The following is a 24,995-nucleotide window of genomic DNA, read 5'->3' as shown; positions in this document are numbered from 1 at the left end:
GCTTTTTAAATGTATCATGCTGAGATGAATGCGGTTGTGAATAGACACGGGACCAGTCTTAAAGACTGTATCGTGTATTAAACACCGTTTCCATGTAATGAATGCGCCAATCTGCTCGCCCAATCAAGGATAAATAAGATTATTTATTATGCTAACGATAAAGCGGAGAAACCAAAACACAAGGCATATCAAAAAATTCTAAAATATGCTGGAATAAAAGTGCAGTATGCATTTGAAAATTTGTAAATAACTTTTTCCATGAAAAAAAAAATAATGTGAATAAACATCTGTTGTTCAAATTTGTGATAGAAGAATTATTTATAAGCTTCGGTTGTATCGAATAACATTATTGTCGTCCTGTACAATAATGTTGTTTTTAGAATATGAAGCTGTATATTGGCTTTTATATTGAAGTCTTTCCTTTGCTTTATTTTAGTCTATTTGATCATAAAGTTTTAAGTTACATAGAAATGAATCATAATGAAACATTTAAACAGCAAAATAAAAATCTGTCTTCAGCTTTATTTTAGTCTAATTGATCAAAAAGGTTTAAGTTACATAAACATTTTGCATTACAACATATTTTAACATCAAAATAAATTTTCAAAAATACATGTCATACTGATTAGTATTTATTTAATTTTGTGAATATAATCAAAATACATATTTTAACATCTAAATAAATTTTCCAAAATGCATCTCATACTGCTTAATATTTGTTTAAATCTGTGAATAAAATCAAAATAAAACAATAAATATATGGCTTAGCTTGAGAAATGTTTTCCTACTGTTATTTGTGCTTTTTCTGGAAAGCTATAATGAATTACTGTGTATATTCATGATAGTAAAGAGTATATCAACTTAAAAAAAAAACAATTTTAACATTCCTATGTTTAATGTACTGTAATGTCTCTCATTTTCGTAGAGAAGCTATATTTAATGTACTGTGATATCTCATTTTCATAGAGAGGTTAATTTTAATTTTTTTTTTTATTATTAAAGTTACATTCCGAAAGCCACATTATTATCATAACATATGAATAAGTTCTCTCCCACAGGTGTTATAAAAGCTTTACACGTGAAGACAAATCTCCCGTGCAGAAAAATGATTATGCTTGATATTGAAAAGGCTGCTTTTGAAAGGATTTGAAAATGGGTTTTCAAACTCTGCGCCCTGGTAGTTTTTATACGTGATTTAGGCTGCAAACGTATAATTTTCACTATCGTAATTCTATGAATAAGTGGATAAGAAACTAATATCGATTTTTTATCAAATGAACAAAATGGAACATTAAAAAGAATAACTAGGTCAATGTCCTACTTTTATGATAGTGATCCTTGAGTATTTCTCGGAAAATACCTGAATTTTTTCCCACTATAGCCATTTTTTTCTTAACTCACAAAATATCAAAAGCAACAAAACTCATTGAATAATAAAATATTCTAGCAATAGAACAGCGTTGCTTCATATAAATAATCGATAACAGTTTGGGCGATATTAATTACAGTCCCTGAAACCTTCTACTTTCCCATTTTTCGTTCGCTCACCGTACCTTCACCGTTCGTTCAGCGTGCCGTTCTGCAAATATTCAGTTAATTCAATACATTTGGAGCTAATTTAATAAATTTTAGAAAATACCACCTGTTTAAAATGTAATAGATTAGAATTTTGTGCTACTTTACGTTAAGTCTATTATTGGAGAGGGAAAATTCCTTCCTTCACTTAAATATATGTTTGCAATTCAGTATGATTAAGACACCCCCCCCCCCCCCAAATCTCCCTAAATCAAATTCTTAGTATTTTCATTATATTTTAATTAATATTTAATTATTTTTGTAAACAAGAAAATCAGTCTTAAAACGAACATCACAGCGGTCGTTAAAAAATAGTATTGCAAAATATACATGTACCGACGGTAGTATTTTAAATTGGCAGGGAATATGTTTCAAATTCAATTTCAAACTTAATCCTTCCAAGTATATATTCTCATTATTTATTTATTTTTCTCTGCAGAAATGCGAAAATCGGATCTAGAAAAAATAGGATTTTTTTTTAAAAACTTCTTTGAAATATTAAGTGACTCTTTGCCTTCGGCATCTTCGGTGAAATGAGATTACCTCACCTCTACTGTGTCGAATGATTTTGATTGACAGGACAAGCACGTGGACTTCGTGTGAACTTGAAGAAAGCAAATAAAAGCTGATGATTACTGTCAAATTGATTTGTTAATCTTAAAAATTTGATTACTTTTACTGCTTGGAATATTTAAAAGAAATAATAAGAATTTTTATTTGATACAACTGATATCTGATAATTGAGGGCTCTCTCTTTCTTTCTTTCTCTCTCTCTCTCTCTCTGGTACATTTCTCTGTTCAATAGAAAACTATGACAGCACATTACTTATTGAGTTTTGAAAATTTAATTTATTAGAAATAATTTGATTGCCTCTTTCCATCATCTTGTCCGAGTATAATCACGGCCGGGAAATGTCTACAGATACACGTAGAAGTAAGCTAAAATAATCATCATAAAAGAATAAAAATGACACATAAATATATAATATTTTGCATTAGACTTTTAAAATACGAGTGCATTTATGCAATACGTCAACATACATTGTAAATAAAAAAATCCGTGATTTTACTCAGAATCGCCTCTGCACGGAAATACATGTATGGTTGTTTCACACATTCTTATGCTATCACAAAATAAACTTTGACCTTAATACTTAACGATAGAAATTATGGTTGTGTACTTCAAATTATGTAGTTGAGAAATATTTAAACCATTATTCGGAACATTCAGAGTTTAAATGCGAGAAAGCGAAGCCAAATCATCAGTATTGCTTTTTCCTGGTGCGCCATTAATACACAACTGAATGTCCACTTCTTTTTTGTGAAGAATATGCATAAAGTGCAAGGATATTTCAATCAAATGCATCTCATAATTCGTATTTCAGATCGTAAAAGCAAGCATAAAATCTATTTCATGGAATTATTATCAAGCAATAAAAGTTTGTCCTTTGTTTTCCGAACTATTTTGGGGTTTTGTCAACATTTGTATTACAACAAAAATCACATGATTCTTAGAAAATATTGATCAAGCTTTTCTTGATTTGTTAACATATGTGACTTATCAGAGCCACGTTATTTTTGTAAAGTAGAATATATAAGTCCGCGTAAACTCAAGGGAAAGACGAAAGTTGCGAGAAGAAAATGGAAAGAAGAATTCTATTTGGGTTGACGCTGGCTTTACTTTTGGTAAGTTAATTTTATTTATAAAAGTTTGATAAGAACACTGTTCTATATGATTGATGTTGTGTATTGCGACAGAAATGTTTAATGTACATTTAATCTAAAACGTGTATCTACCGAACATTATATCATAAAATATGATTTGATATTTGTTTGATAAGTAAGAATCACGTTTTTCCTTTTTGTATAAATTTTAAAAAAATACCTAAATCTAAAGGGTTTATTAAATTGATTGTTATTTTTTAAAAAAAAGTAAAGGGTGTTTAAAGTGCAGAAAAATCAGAGATTTGGTATATTTGTGACGTACATATTAAGCACACAGGTCAATAAATCCTTTCAAATTCTACGCACATTTTATCATCTCAGCGAAGAATTTCAATATGTCGAAGCTAATCTTTTGAAAAATGAATAATCTTTCTCATAACCATGCCTATTAATTTTGTATGATGTCAGATAAGATGAAAAGAGACAAAAGTTAGCAATCCTACACAAAATCACAAGCATTTCTGTCGTTTGGATGCTTAAAAGATGTTTTTTTTTCATATCAATAAAAAAAACCCTATCATTTCTTTTTAGGAATGAATTACTATAAATCTAGTGTATAATCTTGGATTTTTGAGCCATAAAGGGTCATCTCTCTTGTTCAACAAAACTTCGAAATTTTGAAAATATTTAACGATTTTTTTCTTATGAACTTATAATAACAAAATAATTTCAAATGGTTTTGAAATGTATCCAAAACTTCTCAATTTGTATTTCGTTGTTTTTTCTTAGTCTATCAAGCATGAATATTTAAGATAATTCTTGTACTAGATGATAATTCTAATCCATCTCAGAAAGTATTTAATATTAATCATGTGAATGTCTCATTTGTCCTTAATCAGGCGATGGCCACAGGAGATTTCTTACCTGCACTTCGAAAAGGTAAAGATACGAGTATATAATACATTTTATTGCTCATCAATCTTTGGGAGAAAATTTTCAACCCCCCCCCCCCCGGGAAAAAAAATTTACATTGAACATTAATGTTTTGTTGGAACTTTTAAAATGACCTTAAATTATTTCTTCAATCGCCGTCATAGGAAATTATAAATTATTCAATTTTCAATCTTTCATATTTCTCCAGCAATTTTTATTTTACATAATTTTTATCGCTTTTTAAAAAAAGGTACTCATTTTTTTTAAAATATGAATTTGAAATTAGAATAGTTTGGCAATTTTTCCAATACTCAGTACTTACATTATGTGTTGTTATTTACAGGCTGCCCAAGAAAGTTTTGCTTTAAGAAAGCATGTACCTTTCAAAAATGTCCACGATTTCCAAGGGCGACATGCATGTAAGTGCAAAACTTGACGCTTATCTGAAAGAAAATACAATTTCCAATTTCTTAATAAATAATCATCATAACTATAGTTTACATATTTCTAACAAAATCTGACGTGGGAACGAATGTAAAAAAAAACAACCTAATGGAATCTGTAAAATGTATAACTTTGTTTCCTTATAATTTTTTTTTATTTCTACAGAGCTGTCTGCCCTTGTGAGTCCACTTGGTTATACGGAGGAAGGGATGTCACAGACCGGTGTTTTTAGCCGTTAATGACGTAAAGAAAAGAAACAAAATCTGAAAATAAAATCTTTGCATGCGTATTGTTTTTTAAGTATTTAATATTTCTTTACCATCATGCTTTCTCAAACATGAGAAAGGGTAATAGTTATGAAAATGATCATTTAAAGTTCAGCATTTCTTGTTTTTACCATACACCAGTTAGTCCCCGGAGTCTTTGATTGTCAATCAATCACTGACATTATTATGTGAATCAATTAATGCGCTATTTAACTTTACTTAAATATATACTTAGGATTTAAAAAGATTTCTTGAAATGATTTTGTTAGTTATTGTGAAAATCTTAAGTTACGTGTTTTAAATAAAGGAATAGGATTTATGTTTTATAAAATTCAAAATGTAGCTAAATTTTCTTAATTGAAAGTGGATAAAGCTCATCTTTAGTCATCTTTCTTCTGAATGGTTTTAACAAATATGCACCCTTTTCAAGATTGGTACAAATATACCTTGATTTTCAGCAAATCAAATAAACCGAACATGAATAACCCTTTCCCTACTGAACTGCAGAACTCCAAATCTTTTTGACTATTCTGTCATATTATAGAAATATTCTTTTCTTTTTTGATATTATTTCATTTATAAATACTTAAGGTTCTGTATTATGGTTTTTAAAAGACAAAAAAGGGGGATGCATCGTCCATATAATTTCAATGAGAGGTTGGCATGAATAATTTAACACAAATACATAGGAAATTAAATTGTTCTAGATATACTCTGATTTAATTTTAATAATCTATTTTTCCCATTTTGTCAAAAATATTGGAGTGATCTTAAATGACAATGATCATTCAAACATTTTATTCTTAATGTGCTGCTAAAACATTATAATTCAGCTCAATGTATTATTTTTCCCACAATGGAAACTTCTTCAATTTTTGCCATTAATAACCAATATTTTGAGAAAAAATAGAGATATCGCACAGTATTTAAGATCAAAAGTCCATTCAAACTATACAAATATAGAACAGAGCAAACACGGATGTTTAAAACATAAAAAGTGGGATCAGGTGCCGTGGAGGAGTGGGCATCTCATGTCAAATCTTGTCGACTGATAACATTCACTTTGTGTTTCATGTCCTGTCATGTTCAGGACGTAACTGAAAATTTGTTAACAATTGTTTTCAGATAATTTTCGAAAAGATAGATTTAAAGGGACCGACTGTGGTTTTCGTTTGCGCAATATTTCGCGCATCATAGTAAAATGAAGCGTATTTACTTTATTAATGTACTATCTGAGTTATGTGTCAGCGTAACAGCGAAATCGAACAAGGGTCTAGCACCCGATTGCAAAGCCAAATTAAAGCTACAGTGTATCTACCATAAGGCAAACGGTCACATGTATTTGTTTGTAAAATCCTTTAGCACAAGGGCTATTTTAAAGTATTTTGACTAATTTTATGGATTATATAGAATGATTTATATAAATGGGAAAAATGTGAAACTGTTTTTTAAGTATGTGACAGTGGTTGATATGGTTTGAATTGTAAGCAGAACTGTAGACGACCTATTTTGATTCCTGCTTCGATTTTAAGAATTATTAAGTGATGCTAATATACGAGATTAACTTTGTTCTATTTGAAGTAAGTTTTAATGGTATAATGGTATGATGAATATTTAATTGATATGTGTTCTTGTTAAATGTCAAACCTTGGATTTTTTTTCCAAACATTTAACTTCCACTTCCGGTTTCAAGGCGATTATTTTTATAATGGATGCAAAAGTGTACGCAACGCCAAGGCAAAAGTATATCTCATGAACATCTACATTGCAGAAATTGCTGTTCTTCAAAATAAGATTTTTTGAAAGATTTTGCCTAAGTACTTTTAAGTAAAACTTGATTGTCCTTGGTGGTTCCAACATATCCCTAGGAAAAACGATTTTAACAAACTTGCAATTGAATCAACGATATGGCGTGAAACTTTTGCATAAGTTTGTTTGTTTGTTTGTTTGTTTTTAGAGGATTAAGCTGTCATTAGGTCTAATAGGGAACGAATCAAAATTGTCTGGTCCCATACTGAACTCAAAGTTGAAAACAGAAAACTGTTGTCTGTTATCATTTAAAAGGAAATTGTAGTCCTTATTTTGTGGTTGCATAGATAGTTTTTTCTTGTTATTTTATTATTACTGATAATAGTAATGAAAGGTATAAGAAAAAAATTTGAAAATTGTTTCATATCAGATGTTAACCTCTGTGTTCACGAGTTTCTAGATAAATACAGTCCCAGGTTTAGGCAAATATCGCAATTATCCTGTTCAGCAGGTAGAAAGTCTGTCACAGAGGCTTTGCATTTCATATTATTAATATGATTAATATTAATGCAGATTTTTGTTTATTCTATGTACTTTTCATCATTAATGCAGGAACATGATGAATGCAGGAACATAGGGCGTGTGTTCATTGTCCGTTAAATGTCTTTTCCCAATTAATATTTTTTTTATCCATAATTGACAATGTTCGAATCCCAACATTCCAATATAGCATACCTCCATGTATATTCAATTAGTATGCATTTCCTCCGTTCATGTAATTAACCATTCTCAACCTCTTGAGCCCTCCATCTTATACATATTCATACATGACACAGAAACAATAAGTTTTGTTGCACTCTGCCACCACCGTGACTTTATTAATTAACTAAATTTTAATTGCATAAAATGATAAAAGGAGGTCGTCATTATATCTATCGTCAGCTTCACTTTTTAGGAATTGATAGAAGCGACGAACAATAGAGTGACCAAAATTAGGAATTTTGTTAGAATCCATGAATAAATACAAATTTGAAAATGACCTTACCGCTTAAAATCGAATAAAAATCGTAAAAGAATTTCCAGTGAGTTAATTCTCCGGCGTCCTGAAAAAAAGTGGCGACCCACGCTATCCCTAAAGAGACGCACCTTCAGTTTCCTGCGAAACGATTCTTTTGGTTCTATCTTGCGGAATTCACATAACTTACCATATAAGAAGATGCTATTGAAATTAAGCTGGAGTATATCGCAAAGCGATAACTCCAGCATTTAATAAAGAAATACATTATCAATATACATAAAGTATTTAAAGGAACCTTAAAATTCTTTTTTTTTAATATGGATCTATGATCACGTGTGTATACCATCATCAGTAACATTCAACAGATGTAAAAGAAGTGAAAAAAAGTCAGCCGAAAAAAAAAAAACGAACAAAAGCTGAACTTTGTGTTGATTCTAAATATATATTATTCTAATTAATAAATAGACAGAAAAGCAGGCACAAATGCCTATGATTGTTCTCTCCATGTTATTTTTCTCCTTCTATGATAAAAGTACTAATTTAACATATTCTGCATACAATTTGTACAAATAATACTAATTCGGTCTCCTTTGTCTAGATATTGATAGAGCCACGTAGACATACTTTGAGATATAAGTTGATTCAAAATCTAAATAAAATTAAATAAATAAATGATTATCATTATTTATTTTAAACCAAGAAAAGGAGATGAAGGTATTTTTATCTGGCATATTTAGCATATAATATATTTGCAAATATATAATGACACTTTGTAAGTCAAAAAATTATCATTAGGTCTACATAATCATGATAATGATATTAAATACAATAGAACAAAATGTTAAGAATATAATACAATTATAAAGCTTTGTATTTCAAATAAGAGGTGAAAATTCATTATTGTATGAATAATCAACTCCGTTATTTCCCGATCATAAAAAAAAAAAAAACACGGCTGGTGTGACTGGTCGGAAGGGGATGCCTCTAGCCTCTAGCCTACACCGCGATCTTTTTATGGATTTACATTTCCTTTCTTGTTTAAATATGAGTATATAAATTTTCTTTACATTTTTATATAATATTCCTATAATACTATGTTTGGAATGGTTTATAACTCATTTAGTTGGCATATCTGTATAAAAAAAACAAGTCTCACCTATTCGACTTGGACAGCTTGTGTCATATTCAGCACAGAATGGCAGTTTTGTTTGTAAATTTTGGGCACTTTTAGGTGAAATATGAAAAATACGAACAGCAAGCAAACCCGACGACCACTAAGCAGTATCCAGGTACACTGCTCCCTAAAAGTAAAAGATTGACCTTAATGTCTTATAATTAGTTATAAACCTTATGAACTTACTTGTATGATGTTATAAATACTAGATATGAATAATTAAAATACTATATTATCTAAATAATGATAATAATGATTGTTTTTTTTTTATATATAGCGCCTTTCTAGCACAAATGCTAATCAAAGCACTTTACAATACATTATTACCCCAGCAGACCTTAACAATCCAGAATCTTTCTTTTTATAGGAAATATATGTTCTCATAAAGGTAGATAATTTCCAAGCTTATCACAGTGTTTTATGACTTGCAAATGATTGTTTATCTTGTGCGTCATTTAACTAGCAACGACTACAAAAAACACGGCAAACATGGTTTATGTAAGTACAATTTTAGAAAAAATTTTGAAAGGAAGGATAGAAAAATTTCATTGGGATATCACTAATTTTTCTGTGTTTCTATATTACTCAGCACTGCGGGAAAATTGACGACGCTGTCTTTCATGAAGAGCAATCGCCATCGCATATCACAAAACAGCATCATATTAGATTCCCTGTGTTCTGTCAGAGACTCTATAAGCGATTATTTAACAGGATCTGCTACAAATGCCATCGTGGAGGCTCGCATTAACAGCTATCCACTTCAGCCAATTATCCAAAGCGGGTACGGAAAAACGAAGAGAGATTCAAATATACGAAGACGGGACAATCCGGTATTACTTAACCAGAAAACATTGTTTATGCTCCTGAGGAATTGTTAAACAACATTTGTCCTTTTTTGGGTAGGGGGGATACATTCTGCATGTTTTTTGTTGTCTAATTAATCACTGATTTTCCCCAATACTTCTGATGACAAATTAAATGTATATATAGAAAGAAGGCCCGAGGTCTGATATGGGGCCCGAGGGCTGATGTGACATATGAATGGATTTTAGTATTTAGTATTCCATTTATCATGTATTTAAAATACATGTACTTAATATATTTACAAAGGTAATTGAAGAATGTTTTGTGCCAGTTTCTAACCTCTTTCTTTTAAATTTATTAGACCCAATTTTAGGTAACTGAAAAAAATTAAGACCACAAATGTTATATATGAATAATTTTACATGTTTATCAAATAAAATCAAGTAAATCAACTTTTAAACTTTAAAAGAACATTACGTATGTCTCGCTACTTTCACCCCTATACTTCTTTTACATCAGACATAACAGGCGAATAATCAGATGGGAGATTGTTGGTGGTGTCCTGTGTATGTGCACTAAGGTTTGGAATTTAATTCTCACCTCGGGCTTCAAATAGGAGGTAAAAATGTCGTTTTATGTCTGTGGTTCCCATATTTTCATTTACATATTACACAACATGTAATCTGCTGCCTAAAAGTAAAAGATTAACCCTAATATCTTTTCATTAATTATAAACCTTATGAACCGGATTGGATAGAAGCTGTCCTTAATCAATGTATTCACCCTTAACATTTTAGTTTGATTCATTCTGTAACGTTTGCCCCCAAACTACCGCATTGACCATCGATCTCATTAGCTGTTGCATCAACATGATAGGCAGTCTCTAAATTGACATCAGATTTTATGATGTTTCTGCGATTTATTTGCTAAAATAACACAATTAAATCAAATAATGTCTTATATTTACATTTTATATGTTTATGTTTACATCTAAGAATCTTGAAAATTGATCATGTATTATTTCCACACCAAACAAAATTATATGAATTGTAAATAAAACAGTATTGATTGTTATGCTTATCAAATTTTCCTCATGAAAAGAATAACTCACACTTTGTAACTTTTTTTCAATAAGAAAGATATGTGACTTAAGGTTCCTGTGCTCCCACTATAAACTAGTTATTCAGTGTTATTTAAATTTAATATCTAAAATTTAAGAGTGATCAATCAATGCAAGAAACGGAAACCCTTGTTTATTATTGACCTCGGCAGTACTTTGAATACGCTGACAATTTTTCACCTTTCTGAAGTCTTTAGTGTATAGATTATTTAGCATCATCTTGAATAATACTAACGATTGACCCTGTCAGTCCACATTCGTTGTCACCCAACGCGAGCTGACGTAACCTGGATGTACCTTACAGGTCGATCTGCCTAAGACTGACGCTCCGTTACACTAATACATTAGGTACCTACAGAATATACGACACGAGACGCAGTAGGTCCGTCTTGAACAATAATCATGTTCCAAGTGTGACTTTCTTTATATCTTAAATTTAATTGTAAGTTGAAGCTGGAAGAAACATTTGAATATTGGTGTAAACATAAGGTACAAAATACTAGTAAGTTATTATTTACTTGTTTGCTATAAATTTATTTTTTATTATTTTGCGTAAAATAAAAGTAAAAACACATGTTCTGAGAAGCAGAGGAAATTGTGGTCGATTCAGTCGAACTTATTACCATTTTTGAACGTAAATTTGCAGTGATTTTTGTCATTTCTCTTGATCGAATTACCGACTTGAAAAATAAGAAACTTCAGAATAGTAAAATACTTTTAAGAGTTCCTTGAAAATATAAAACAATTTATTTACATCAATTAAACATGTTAAATGATTTCGGTACGATGTTACATGTATGATTGATTTACAGTGCTCACATAATTCTTGAATCGTGGTTCTATAGAAAAATGATATCATTCAAATACTTTTTAAAGAATAAAACAATACATTTTTAATGCAACTACCAGTAGACCGTCAATGGAAGCGTGAAAACAATTTATTGTTTCTTCATGCGTAAAGTCCGGCGATGGTCTACGAGATAATTGATAAAGGAAGCCTTAATTATAAAATTAAGTGCTCTACCTTTTGGTAGAATTGTTTGTTTACAACTTCAGTTACAGAGAATTTCTATATTTTGATTTTCTGATTATCACTGATACTTAAGGTTTCGTCAAAGGTCAACATGTCTTAAAAAATATTTTTACAATAGCTCCAAAACTATGTTTTATAAAGTCAAACCGTTTACAGTTTATAAATATATCATTGATTAATAGATAGAAAGTATCACTTGATAACAAATAATCTATTAAAAAGATATTTTTTTGAGAAAAATTAATTAGAAAATGTGCATATTTCAAGAAAAATGCACCTGCTTAATTCTCTTTATTTTGTGAAAACCATCATTGCAGAAGTAATATATTTTTATCATTGAAGGCCACTTTGGACGTGAATGGTCTCTGAAAGGCTGTTATTGAAAGCATGGCATGTATAAAAACAAGACCCCTATACAATCCGCCATTAGCAATGTACTTTCACATCTTAACATTTGGACAAAAGAAACAGGGAAAACAACTTTCCAAAGGCTATTCAAGTCCAACTTGCCCTTCATTGATAAACATATTTTGTTTTTTTTTCAATAATGGTTTTCCCTAAGAGTGTGGAATTAATTAGGTGTATATTTTTTAAAAATATTTGCATTTCTAAGAAGAATTTTTCATATATAACATATAATATTCATTATTTTTAAATATCGATCAATTAAAGTACCCGAGCAAAGACATAAAAGTAATTGCATAACTTATTTATTTTATGTTCAATGATTTTTTTTTCTATATTTGTTTGTCATATATGAATTAAAAACAATGAAAGATAACAGTGACTTTTGTTAAATGTATAAAACGAATATTTTTTCCAAGTATTTTTTTTTTATCAAGTGATACTTTCTATCTGTTAATAAATGAAAAATTTATAAACTCTAAAAGTTTTAACTTTATACCTCACATAGTTTTGGGGCTATTGTAAAATTAATTTTTGGACATGTTGACCTTTGACGAAAAGTTGAGGTAAATCCACTCTCCGATGATGTCATAGGTTTTTTTTTGCATAACTGTAATAAGTTTAAATTCATACCTAGCTAATAGAATAATATCATTTGGAAGAATGCTTTACAATATGTTTGATGATAAATATTGTTAAGTAAAAGAATTTTAAAAATGCATATTTTTTTTATTAAATCAGTTATTTAATTTTTAAAAATGTTGAAAAGGGCAATGACTCCTTCTAAGGTCTCTTGATTCAGACATTTGCTTTATTGTACTTCAAATGTAAAATATTTCCCTGATATTCACAATTCAAGAGTATCTTATAAGTAGAAAGCATTTAGGAACATTCAGCATCAGAATTATGCATCTAAACCAGTTTTTACTTATTTTTTATAATACTGTTTACAAAAAATGTGCGATTTTTTATGTTGACATACACTTCTATTTATTTATGTTTCGTAAGTTAAATATTTAGGTGACCTATACATTTTTTGCAATAACTGGAAAAATTAGAGTATATTAGATGAAAATAAATGCAGTATTTTGTACTTTGAACCATTAAAATTGTGAGGGTGGAAACACCTTAACGACCATTGAATTATAATAACCTTTTTTCTTTATAATAGAATACAAAAATTATGGAATGAATATAAACTGAGTGGGGAAGGGAGAATACCGTAAAATAATAATGCGAAGTAAATTTCATAGTTTAGAATTATTTCAGTTCAATGAAGACTTTAGTTACAGTGGACCTTCAGATATCCGGATGCTTCAGTATCCGGACGATTTTTCATCGGAACGGAATTTCTAATTGTTATTCTGTCTAGTTTAACGGGTGATTCAGGTATCCGGACACTTCACATATCCGGACAAATAGACTGGGAACCAAAGCGTCCGGATAAATGAGGGTCCACTGTATATAAACATTATGGAAATATCATACCAATAAAATAGATCAGATGACTGAGTTTACATAATTTATTTCGTTAAATTGATTTATATGAATTTTTATTGAAAATTCAAGCAAAGAAATATTTTTTTAAAAAATCTCCATAAAATGTACAGTTATCTTATGTTCTTAATAAAATCTTTCATGAGTGTTGTTCTTACAAGTTATGAACAGAATCCTTAAAATAAGTAGATGCCTTTCATAATAACCAGATAGTATTCAAGGTCCATGTTTTACACCAAGTGAGAGAGAAGTACTCAGGTTAAATATTTTTTCAGTTTATCATTAAGACGAAATACTTCAACTTTTGAAAGTAATCATGTTTTCCTGTATATTTTATTTTATGTTTATATGATGCCATATAAATGAAAAACTTTCATGGTATGATGAATTTGATAGAGCATTTTCATGTATTTTATTTTCTGATTTGGATTTTTATGTTTAGACATATCAAGGAATTTGGCTAATTGAATACAGACCCTCATTTGGGACTCTTTCAACGGAACAAAATTTTTAAATGTTATTTTGTCTTATTTAAGTGGTGATAAAAACATATAATATTTACTGGGAACCAAAGCGTTAAATGAGGGTCCACTGTAGTTATAAAAAAATTAATTTAACAGATGAGCGTATGGACAAAATCGGTGTTTATGTCATCTTGATCAATGTCGTAAGCTTTATGATTTCTTATATCGACTTTGAAGAATTGAGCATACATGCAGATCAGAGAGGTAAACACATTACTAATATTATCAGACTATGAATCGTGAAACAATTAATATTGCAATTGAAAAGAAACATTTCTCTATTGCTTATCATTTACTATTTTTGGGGGAGGGACATGTGTCCTCCGTCCTTACATGTAATATTCCTAAAGTAACTCTAACCAATTTAAGAAAATCATTGTAATATTTAATTTTGACGAAAATGTTCATACAATTCGATAAATTAAAAAAAGACAAGGGGATCGATAATTTCATTTCCAAAAATATAGTTTAAATCTTGATAAACACTCTGTGATTGACCATAATTTATTTTATTTATTATTTTTACTATTAACTGAATAAATTGATTAATAGTTATTTATCTATTTATTTTTTTTTATTCTTTTCCTTGACATTTACGCTTTAATATTTCGTTTAAAGATTGAAAACTAAGAGATAAAACTTCTTTCGGTTGAAGAAATCGTATTTAAGTTAACAAAAGAAAGAAACTCGGAACACATCTGTAGTTTCTTCCAATAGGAAAAATAAAGAGCGGGGGTTATGAATATACACGATAAACGCAAAACATGATAGAAACTGAAAAACAATCTACACGATAAACACAAAACACGATACACGATCGAAAATGCAAAACCGGGTAAGCGGATAACACTATACGATATGATACATGAAAGACATGAGACGATAGAATTGTAAAGTACAATGATGCTGGTACTGTAAATCTTTAAAAATCGTCATCTAAATAACGTAAATCCATATTATCATACTGAGAAGGAAACTTCCTCAAATGGTGCATCCACATGTTTGCCCAACGCATGATTCGGACGGGTAGGTTGGGTATTCAATGGGTGATTATACTTCACATAAGCTAATATAATACTAAATGTTATATCTGCTGATGAAGAACAGCTGGCTATATTGCCTTACGTGAGCCTTGTGACCATTGGCAATTTTGCCTCACTATTCTATGCTTTCCAAACTTTCATATTTACATTTGTATTGGAAAAAATCATTCTTATCAATTTTTAGTAGATTTACCTAAAAACTGCAAATGATCTTTCTTTTTTTTTTTTACAACATTCAAGTTCATCAAGATGAGAGCTCCTAAGCTTAATACACTGATGTTAATCATTGTGGCAAATCACGTGATTATTACGTCTCCTGTCGTCAGCACCAACAGGGTTCTTCTGGCCATAGGTCTGGCTGGCGCCTCCCTTTATTCGTCTAGGAGTAAGTCAATAATCCGTTAATTGATATTTATATAATTGCCAGTTGTATATCAATTATGACTTTTCCTTAATATTTTTTTCCCTAAACCAGCTGCAAACTGGGTCATGTTATGCCACGTTTTCTCTTCTGTATGCTCTTTTAAAAAAATTATGCATTTTTTAAAAGAAGCAAACCGACATGTTTAGTTCAAGTTGTCTTAGAAGAATACACACTTTATAGCAAAAAAATGTTCTTTTTCATTAGTTCTAGATTATTATTGGTCCCCAGAGGATCTTGGATTGCTCACCTTTATCATAGTCCTATTGTTACTACCGGCAAAACAAAACAGTAACAGTGAGTAAAAGACACCTTATCATAGTCCTTTTGTTACTACCGGCCAAACGAAACAGTAAGTAAAACACACCTCACCATAGTCCTATTGTTACTACCACCCAGACATGACACACCTTTATCATAGTCCTATTGTTACTACCACACAACACACATCTTTATCATAGCTCTATTGTTACTACCGATTGCTACTTATATAACATGTTTTTCACAAATATCAAATAAAATAATAAATTAAAATTAATTTTTCCTTCGTCATTTGTTCTTTTTTTGGCAATCATATCCTGTATTAGGGGAAGGGTTAGCCAATATGTTATGTAGATTTATTTTTTCTTAATTCTCATCTGCATTTTGATTATAAGATTATAGTTCTCTAAACTGATTCGATACTGAAGAGTATCTTTCAAGCATTTTTGAACCATCTTATTATTGTATGAAGAGAAAGACTTTGAGAAGAATGATAGAGAATAAGTATGGTGCCAATTGCACGAACTCATCTTGCGACCATAGGAGTAAAAACAGTTTTTTTTTAAAAAAAATAAAGATTCTTTATAATACTTTCCGTGTAAAACTTTTACCATACAGAATACCGGTTGAATAGATTGGCCAATTTGTCAAACCGAGACATAATGTCATATCCAAGATTAAAATGTTTGCTGTTTTAAATATTGTAGTCGACAAACAAATATAACTTGTCACAATCTCTAAATTGCAGTTTGTGATCCGGGATGGAAGTACTTCCGGGGCCACTGCTACATTCGGGTGGAAGGACTTTTCAATCAACCCACTGCGCAGGTTCGTTATAAGGTTTCTGGGACTTCCAGTTCTAATTGAAATGAAATATTGACTACTTTAATGTGTTATATGAATATTTAAACAAAAAAAATACTGGAAAGAAGGAAATACTTTATAAACTCTGTTATACATGTAAATGCATTAGCAAACTACGTTCTTAACCAAGTGTACTTCCTGTGTTATAATATTTTTACTAAGATACCGATGGTATTCTTTACAAAGGCAGTTTTGAATAATCTATTGATGAATACAGGTGGAAAAAACTGTTTTAAGACTGTACTATAACAGTATTGTCCGTATTAACACATGATAAATGTTTACAGGCAGCCTGTAATGCCGAAGGCGCTTACTTAACGGAAATAACTGACGCAGAGGAAAATCAATTTATTTTAGAGAATATACTCAACACCGTCAGTAAGTATTTAACAGTATCAGTAAGTATCAGACAATATGAGTTAGTATTTAACAGTATCAGTTAGTATTTAACTGTATCGGTTAGTATTTAAAATTCAATATTGTCAATAAGTATGAATTTCACGGTTTCGGTACCTTATTATACTGTGTCAGTAAAAATAATTTTGTCTCTGAACGACGTTTGATCCTGATATTTAAAGTCTTAAACATTTTTTGCAAAGTATATTATTAGTTTCTATATACATAGCTTAATTAAAATTCAAATCAAAAAATGGGGGTCAATATGCTTCTTTTTGCGCCACAGTACATTTAATATGACCTTTTTGCACTGAAATTTGTGGCTTAATTAAAAATTACATCTTTGACGTTTTCCTTGCAATATTTTAATCCAATTAAAGCACGAAGCAAAATGAACTCTAAGTCTGTTTAAAAAAAGACACTTTAAAATTGTGACTGAGAAAATGTTTCACATTGTGTCGCATGATCAATTATTTGACCTTTCTGCACTAATAAAATGTGATTTTTCTGGCATTATAAATTAAATAAGCAAGAAAATTATTTTAAAGTCTTAAACTTTTTCTGATTTTGAGCAAATAGGTCAAAAATATCTTGAATATTTAGAAAAGAATATAAAAAGTGGGGGTATATGATGTAAATTTTAAGATATTACTGAAAAAGTGTCAATTTTACGTTAAAATTGGCTCAATTTTTTCCTGGATTTTCAGAATACATTTACTAAATTTGTCACATTTTGTTGAAAGAATTCATAAGAAAAAATTAAATAGGTAGTTCAGAACCAGCATAACACATTCCACTGCAAAAAAAAAAAAAACAGCTTTGTGTGCAACCAGCATGGGAAAATAGGAATTCAAAAGGAAAAAAACTGATCATTTTCGTCTCAAAAACCTTCCGCATCAAAATATCGCCCCTAGTTTAATTCTGCTTGAATGGAATTTAATGGCGGTTTTTTCAATGAATATAGTTCAATTTACATTGTAGAATTCAGATTTAATGTTGGAACTTAAAAATGATGCAGAATTTTATAAATAATGGACATGACCAAAGTCCACTCAAAAGCTCAGGATGGAACGTTCTTAAGGTAGTAGTTTTGGTCGGCAGAATTTTAATCACCAGCAAGTACATTATATCGTGTCTGAAAGCATTATATCGTATCAGTAAGTGTAATATCGTGTTAATAAATATCATACTGTGCCATTATGTAATATACAGTACCAAGTAACTAAGTTTTTAATCTTGTCAGTTATATCTTACCAGTATGTTCAAGAGTTGATACAAAAGCCATGTCGCAACTTCGATAAAATTGCAACCAGTCAACGTAAAACAAAATTAAAAATTATAGAAGCTACATTGACATGTTTTATTTCTAATCAGACCTGAACATTACAACTCAGCTTGATTGACACTTTTAAAATATCGCATTTAGTACAAAATGTGATGTTGGTAGTCGCTGCGTCTAAAAAGCGTCATAAAATGGATACGCGCCGTCAAACATTCAAACGTTTCCCAATAAAAAAAGAACATTCAAGATTCTCACAATTTCACAGTTTTCTTTTTTCTTCCAAAATTATTAATACCTATCCTACACTCACTCCTTTTATATTTAGTCCCCTATCAAAACCCTTTGAAAAGTACAATAAGACAAAATGTTCATAACCCATTACAGATACATGCATGTCTTTTGACAACACCACACATCAGCTAAACGTTTCCGTCTCACCTTTCATCTTTCGGTCTTTCTGTCAAATGCTTATCATTTCTGACCCATCATCCTTTACCAAATCGCTAGAACCGTCTCTAAACAAGAAACCTATGTACATTGATTTAACTGAGATTCTGATTAATCAACGTATCTGTCTCTGTTTGTAATTTCCCCAATCTGAATCAAAAATGCAAAATGCATTACAGCTAAATACTGCGTTTCCCCCCGTTTCATCACTCCCTTTGTAGATTCATCAGAGTAAAACAGAATTTTTATAACCTTAAATAGCTATGACGTCATTATTTTTTAAACTGATCTTAAGAGAGTGGTGTAGATTTTGTCTTTAAAAATTATTTGGGTAATAGGTGCGAACATTTACTGGAACCCGCAATGTATCTTTGTTTGAAGTTTCGGAATGCAATATATATAGGGTAGTTCAAATTCATTTTGGCTCTGTGGAATATTAAATATGTTCAAAACTGACATATGTTTTTGAAGAATTTCTTCCTTAGAAGGGGAAGTACGAGTATGGGTTGGATTACCACTAGTAAAATTAAATCCAAGTTCTTCAAAACTACAATGTTTCGATCTGTCTACTTTCTCTCCTATTTCGCCCTCTTGTGTACCAGAGAGAAGAGACTATTATTAAATGACCACGATGTTGTTCAATCCTTGGAAAATGACCTACAGCTCATCCGTACTAAACAACAGCTGGTAGAAAATACACAAAGGAGCTGAAATCGGAGAATCTAGCCTTAAAGTCGGAGAACGTTCAAATTAAAGGGCAAATGACTAACTTACAACAAAGCCCAAAACAAGGAAGGGAAATGCAATTTCCTTTCAACATCGTGTGCGTTTTAAAGTTTTATCTTTCAACTCATGAAAACATAACCATCTTAATATCCATATCTCTAAAACATTAAATCTGTGTATTGTTGTACGTCAGAATCAGGTATGTGGTAATCGTAATCGATTATAATAATAATTTTTTTTAAGTTCCCAAGCAATTGACAGTAACCTGTAATCGAAGATATTTTCGATTACTTATACTCGGGATTCAATCACTTACTGCTAAAAATTTCCAATGTATTAATAAATACTATTTTTTCAATTTCTTTCAATTGCTTTGTATATATGAGAAGATATTTAACAAGAATATCAGCAGTCTCGCGTAAAGGCATCATTTTGTAAGTTCTTTCGTCGATACAATGACCTTGTCAAGAAATACAATTCATCATTGAGTCAAATGCTGACTGCCGCATTTCATACCAGGCCTAATTGTTAGATCATTATTTATACTGAATTAACGCCGGATTTGTTCCGTTATTTTCCGATCATGACAAGAAGCACACCGGTGGGGGGGGGGGGGGGACGGTGAGCAGGGGATGCTTACTTCGGCCTCAATGACATCTGATCCCACCGATGTTTTGGAGGTCCATGTTTGCTCTCCCCCTACTTTGTATTGTTTTATGTACTTGGATATTGAATACTGTTCGTTATCTCCTTATCTTACATATTTCTAATCCTCTACTAAGTGTGAATCGAAAAATATAAAATTTTATTCAAATGTTTACAATTATAGCTTCATAATTAGACTTGAAATGGAGACCCGGAGCCCTGCAAAATTTTAATGAAAAAATTATTTTCACTGTATAAACTTCTTTTGTATTTTTAAATTTCTGCGGAAATCTGGATGACTTTAATATTCTGAGGTTGACAGAGGTTATCACGTCAAACCTGCAAAATTTGAACGTTGAAAGTTGTAAAATGGCTGAGCAATCAAAGTTAGAACTTATTAAGACGGATCGGAATTGTTCAAAAATAGGGAGTTTCCGGGTGGAGCAGTGAGCAGTGATAAAATTCTGCGTAGACATCGGATAAACATTAACAGAGACCAATACATTTTGTTAACAAACGGGAAAACATAGTAAAAGAAGCTGTACATAAGTATTTAAGTAGCATATGATATTTTCGGAGGGAAGGAACAGTTTACAGGATGACATGCGTGAAGGAAAACCATCATTCCGAGATTGCAGTGCTGTAAAAAATGAATTTCGTAACGTTATCATGCCGCATTTCCGTAGATAAAATCTTTTTACGCAGACAGAGGTTGGATGATTGCAGGATTTGAGACAAATTTTGTTAAATAACATTTTACGTATGAAACCTAAACATTTTGTGCACATATTTATGACTGGAAAAAGCGACCTAAGAAATGTATTGAGTTAATGGTGACTGTGTTGAGAAAAGTTACATGTACTCGTATCGTCAGGTAACGTCAACAATTTTCATTTAAGTGCTCCGGGTTTGAGTGTGTGTCTTTATTTAATCTCACTATTTAATTTGTGCTTTGTTTTTGTTGAAAACTTGCATGTTGATGAAATGAATCATGAATTTAAAGAAAATAATATTTTCATATATTTTATCAATGTTTGTCAGTAATTATCAATGTTGTCCACGAACTTTGCGGACAACCCTCGTATGTGTATAAGCATGATAACCACTTGTTGAATTAAATGAAATTAGAAGTTCTTTCTACATACAATTGATATAATGAGCCTTACAAACGAGGACAATGTTGTCACCTGCTTTGTCGACAGGGACCAGTACGTACTGATCATGTGATCTATCTAACTCTTTTTTCACTTCCGGATTATTAAACACAGAAGGATAGACGGTTTTCATATTGCCCCTCAATTTTAAATGCAAAAAAATAACAACAACATGCTATGCATGACCTCGAGCTGAGTGTGCGCTGAACGCCGTATTTTGTTTTGAAAATGCCAACAAAACAATAGATCAATATAATGTACATACACCACATACTACAGTAAGACATAATGTACCAAATTTGCATATATTAGACTTATATAAATTCTCTTTAAAAGCATCCGGGTCGCGCGGCCAGGATAAACTATAGATGAAATAATAACGTTTTAAAACTCCTGTGTCCAAAAAAATTGTTGCTAAGTGCCGCGGGATGTAAAAAATCGATGCGAAGGATCTCACAACCTACAACTTAACCTAATAGAAATACGAGGGTCATTCAGAGAGTTCGTAGACTTTTGTCATAATTTTTTTTATTTAACGTCATATTATATCCAAAATTGGTACACATATCTTAAGAACAAATTCTAATAATTGTAATATATGGTTCCATTTAAAATACATCACTTTCTAAATATTTATGGACCTGATTAAAAAAGAAAAAAATGACGTTAGAGGACGTCACGGAGCAGCGAGTAGCAATAAAATTTTGCTTTGTATTCAGGAAAATCCTTTAACAAACTTAAAAAAATAATCTGTATAATGCCTTGGTCACATTTCCCGGCCGGTTGCCGTAGACCGGTGGTAATCGGTGGTAATCCGTGGTGTGAGTGATGCCCCAACATCGGTCCACATCGGCCTAGTAGTCCTTAAAGTATCAGTCACATTATCCAGCGACGGGGTGTGCGATGGGCAACCAATGCGTTTCTTGATAAAAATGGCGTAGTTGCCGGTCGGACTTACAAAGGTCCAGCGATGAATTGCTCATCATAAAACGAGGTTCCAGGGTTGTCGGCCGATGTATATTACGTTCGTACATCTGTCGACTATGGGCCAATGTTTGGTCGATCATCGACCAATGATCTGCCTATGTTTGTTGCCCACCACTCAACCCCCCGATTACCTCAGATTAAACAGACACTTGATGATTTTCGGTCATACATCGGCCAATTCTTAAAAGATGTGTTAATGATGGGTTGCCGATGAGAAGCGATGTAGGGCATCGGTGGAGACATCGCTGATTTTTAACTACAGCTTGTTTTCTACCGATTACCCCACCGATTCGCCAAATAGCCTCTGTCACCGTCCGATTACCATAGGTGTCCGGCCGGCCACGACGCCATTTTCATCAAAAAACGCATTGGTTTCTCATCGTATACCCCATCGCTGGATAACGTGACTGATACTTAAACCAGGAAATGTATGAAAAATAAGCCGTGTTTTTGTATAAAATGGAAAAATACAATTTTGGAGTGGTAGCAAGTTTAAATCACATGATGGTTGGTCTGCGAGTTATGAAAGTCATTGAACGTAATGTGCGCTTCACTGTTGCGGAACAAATCGTGTTCCGGTGTGTAAGCAATTAAAAAAAAAAGTTTTAGCTATTTGCACAATTGTTAGCAAACTAGGTGTTAAGTGTTATGGATACGTTTTCACGAATGAAGAAGACGCTACAAACTGTGTATGAAATTAAAAAGCAGAGTCATTTTGAGAAACTTTCTCGATGTTATATTTGACGTTACAATGTTGGTAACCGTGCTCCGTGGTAACAAAACATGTTGCTTTAAAATTTGGCTAGCATGAGTTCTATTTAATCAAACGGAATGAAACTTCACCATTCGACAAAATAAATGTTCAAAATAAATAAAAATGAGGAACATTATCTACGTATTTTTTGAATGACTCTCGTACAATGCTTACTTATATCTTAAATATGAAAACTTCGATGCTCCCCACCGAAGTCGATGGCTATATGTGATCAACCTTTCAATACGTTGAACAGATTTGAAAAGGTGTTAAAATCAAAACCGTGATGCTTAAGATTGCTGAAACGGAAGCGTTGTTCTTTTGTGTTAAAGTGAGTAGGATTTCAGGGTAAATTTCATTTTAATGTGTTTATTACTCTAAAATAAATGGCATTGACACGTGATTATTTCAGATTAGGCTTACATATATGATATCAGTCTCCATATGAGTAAAAAAAATTCTCGAGAATGACCTTAAATAACATACAATCAATCGATCAAGATGTTGCGCCAATAAACATGTCAGTATCATGTGTTATTTCAGGTTGCTCTAACATATATGATTGCACAACGTGGATCGGCGGTAACGACAAGGCGACAAATGGCGTATATATCTGGGAAACATCCGGGCTACCCGTGACGTACACAAACTGGATTCCCGGTAACCCGAACAACGAAGTCATCAAGGACTGTATGGACATCTTCTACACAGGCCTCTGGAATGACCGGCCCTGCACGAGACAGGAGGGATACATATGTGAAAAAAATCTGTAGTATTGTTGTTTACTGTAAATGTATTAGATTTTACATACATAAGATTTTGGCGAAATTATATTTAGTACAATTAAGTGACGAAAATTTGGTTCAACAACCTTTCTTTTTACATACTCTCTATTTACACAATGAAATGATTTCTTTGATTGTTTTAATGAAAAGTAGTGTCACAGCTTTTGCAGAAAAAATACAATGATAAAATATTCAGTGGATGTAAATATAATGCCTTGTTAATCGAATAACGTTGTTTACTTCTTAAAAATTTCTATTACTGTAAACCAACTATTATTCGCGACGTAACCTTTTGTTTTATTGAATTGTCACATTTACCAGGGAAATTAAATTGGTTCGCGTTTTTACGATTAATTTTTTTAAATCATACATACGAAAAGCAATTGCCTTTTTGGATTTGTTGTTACAAATATACTAGAATATTTTGGCACTTAAATGTTGCCAATTAAGTTCAAAAGTTTGGTTCAGCAAATATCTCTGCGACATTGAAAAGCATGCTCTCAAGCGAACTTGTAATTACTGTTTATTTACACAATGAAAATTTCTCGAATGTTTTAATAAAAGTTGGTTTACAGTAATGAAATGTAACGTTAAACTTGTATAAATGAATGGTGTTCTCCTCGAAAGGCGCTAAAAACACCCGTTTTATGTAAAACGTTAAATTAATGTTTTACAAGACGATGATTTTAACTATACATGTGTCAATTCTGATGATGTTTATAAGCTGTTAATATAGGTAAACTCTCGTGTTTCAAATTTTTCAAAAGTTCTTTGGATTAAAAAAGTTACATAATGAGTCAAAATCATGTGTTTCTTTTAAAATATTTGTATCATAGAGAGGAAGATTTATAAAAAAATATTAAGTATATAGCAAAGATATGACAAGTAAACTGCATTGTAATGAAACATATGGAGATAACAAACAGTATTCAAGATCAAAAGTCCATAAAACAATACAAAACAAGAGCAGAGCAAACAGGGACCTTTAAAACATCAGAGGTGGGATCAAATGCCATGGAGGAC

At 31.3% G+C, this 24,995-nt stretch overlaps 1 protein-coding gene across 1 annotated transcript; it reads left to right on the top strand.

The window, feature by feature from the left end:
- The first annotated feature begins 15,499 nt into the window (after positions 1 to 15,499).
- On the top strand, positions 15,500 to 24,077 carry LOC134229152 (perlucin-like protein). Its single transcript, XM_062710858.1, has 5 exons — positions 15,500 to 15,635; positions 15,879 to 15,962; positions 16,681 to 16,760; positions 17,084 to 17,174; positions 23,731 to 24,077. Exons 1-5 carry the CDS (start codon positions 15,500 to 15,502, stop codon positions 23,958 to 23,960), a joined length of 621 nt encoding a protein of 206 aa, XP_062566842.1. The 3' UTR covers positions 23,961 to 24,077.
- Positions 24,078 to 24,995: the final 918 nt, after the last annotated feature.

Source organism: Saccostrea cucullata, unplaced genomic scaffold (assembly GCF_032062105.1).
Source record: "Saccostrea cucullata isolate Sc308-1 unplaced genomic scaffold, CSIRO_AGI_Scuc_v1 ctg572, whole genome shotgun sequence".
Classification (NCBI taxonomy): domain Eukaryota; kingdom Metazoa; phylum Mollusca; class Bivalvia; order Ostreida; family Ostreidae; genus Saccostrea; species Saccostrea cuccullata.
Note: the sequence above shows the minus strand (reverse complement) of the source record. Positions and strands in the feature narration are given on the sequence as shown.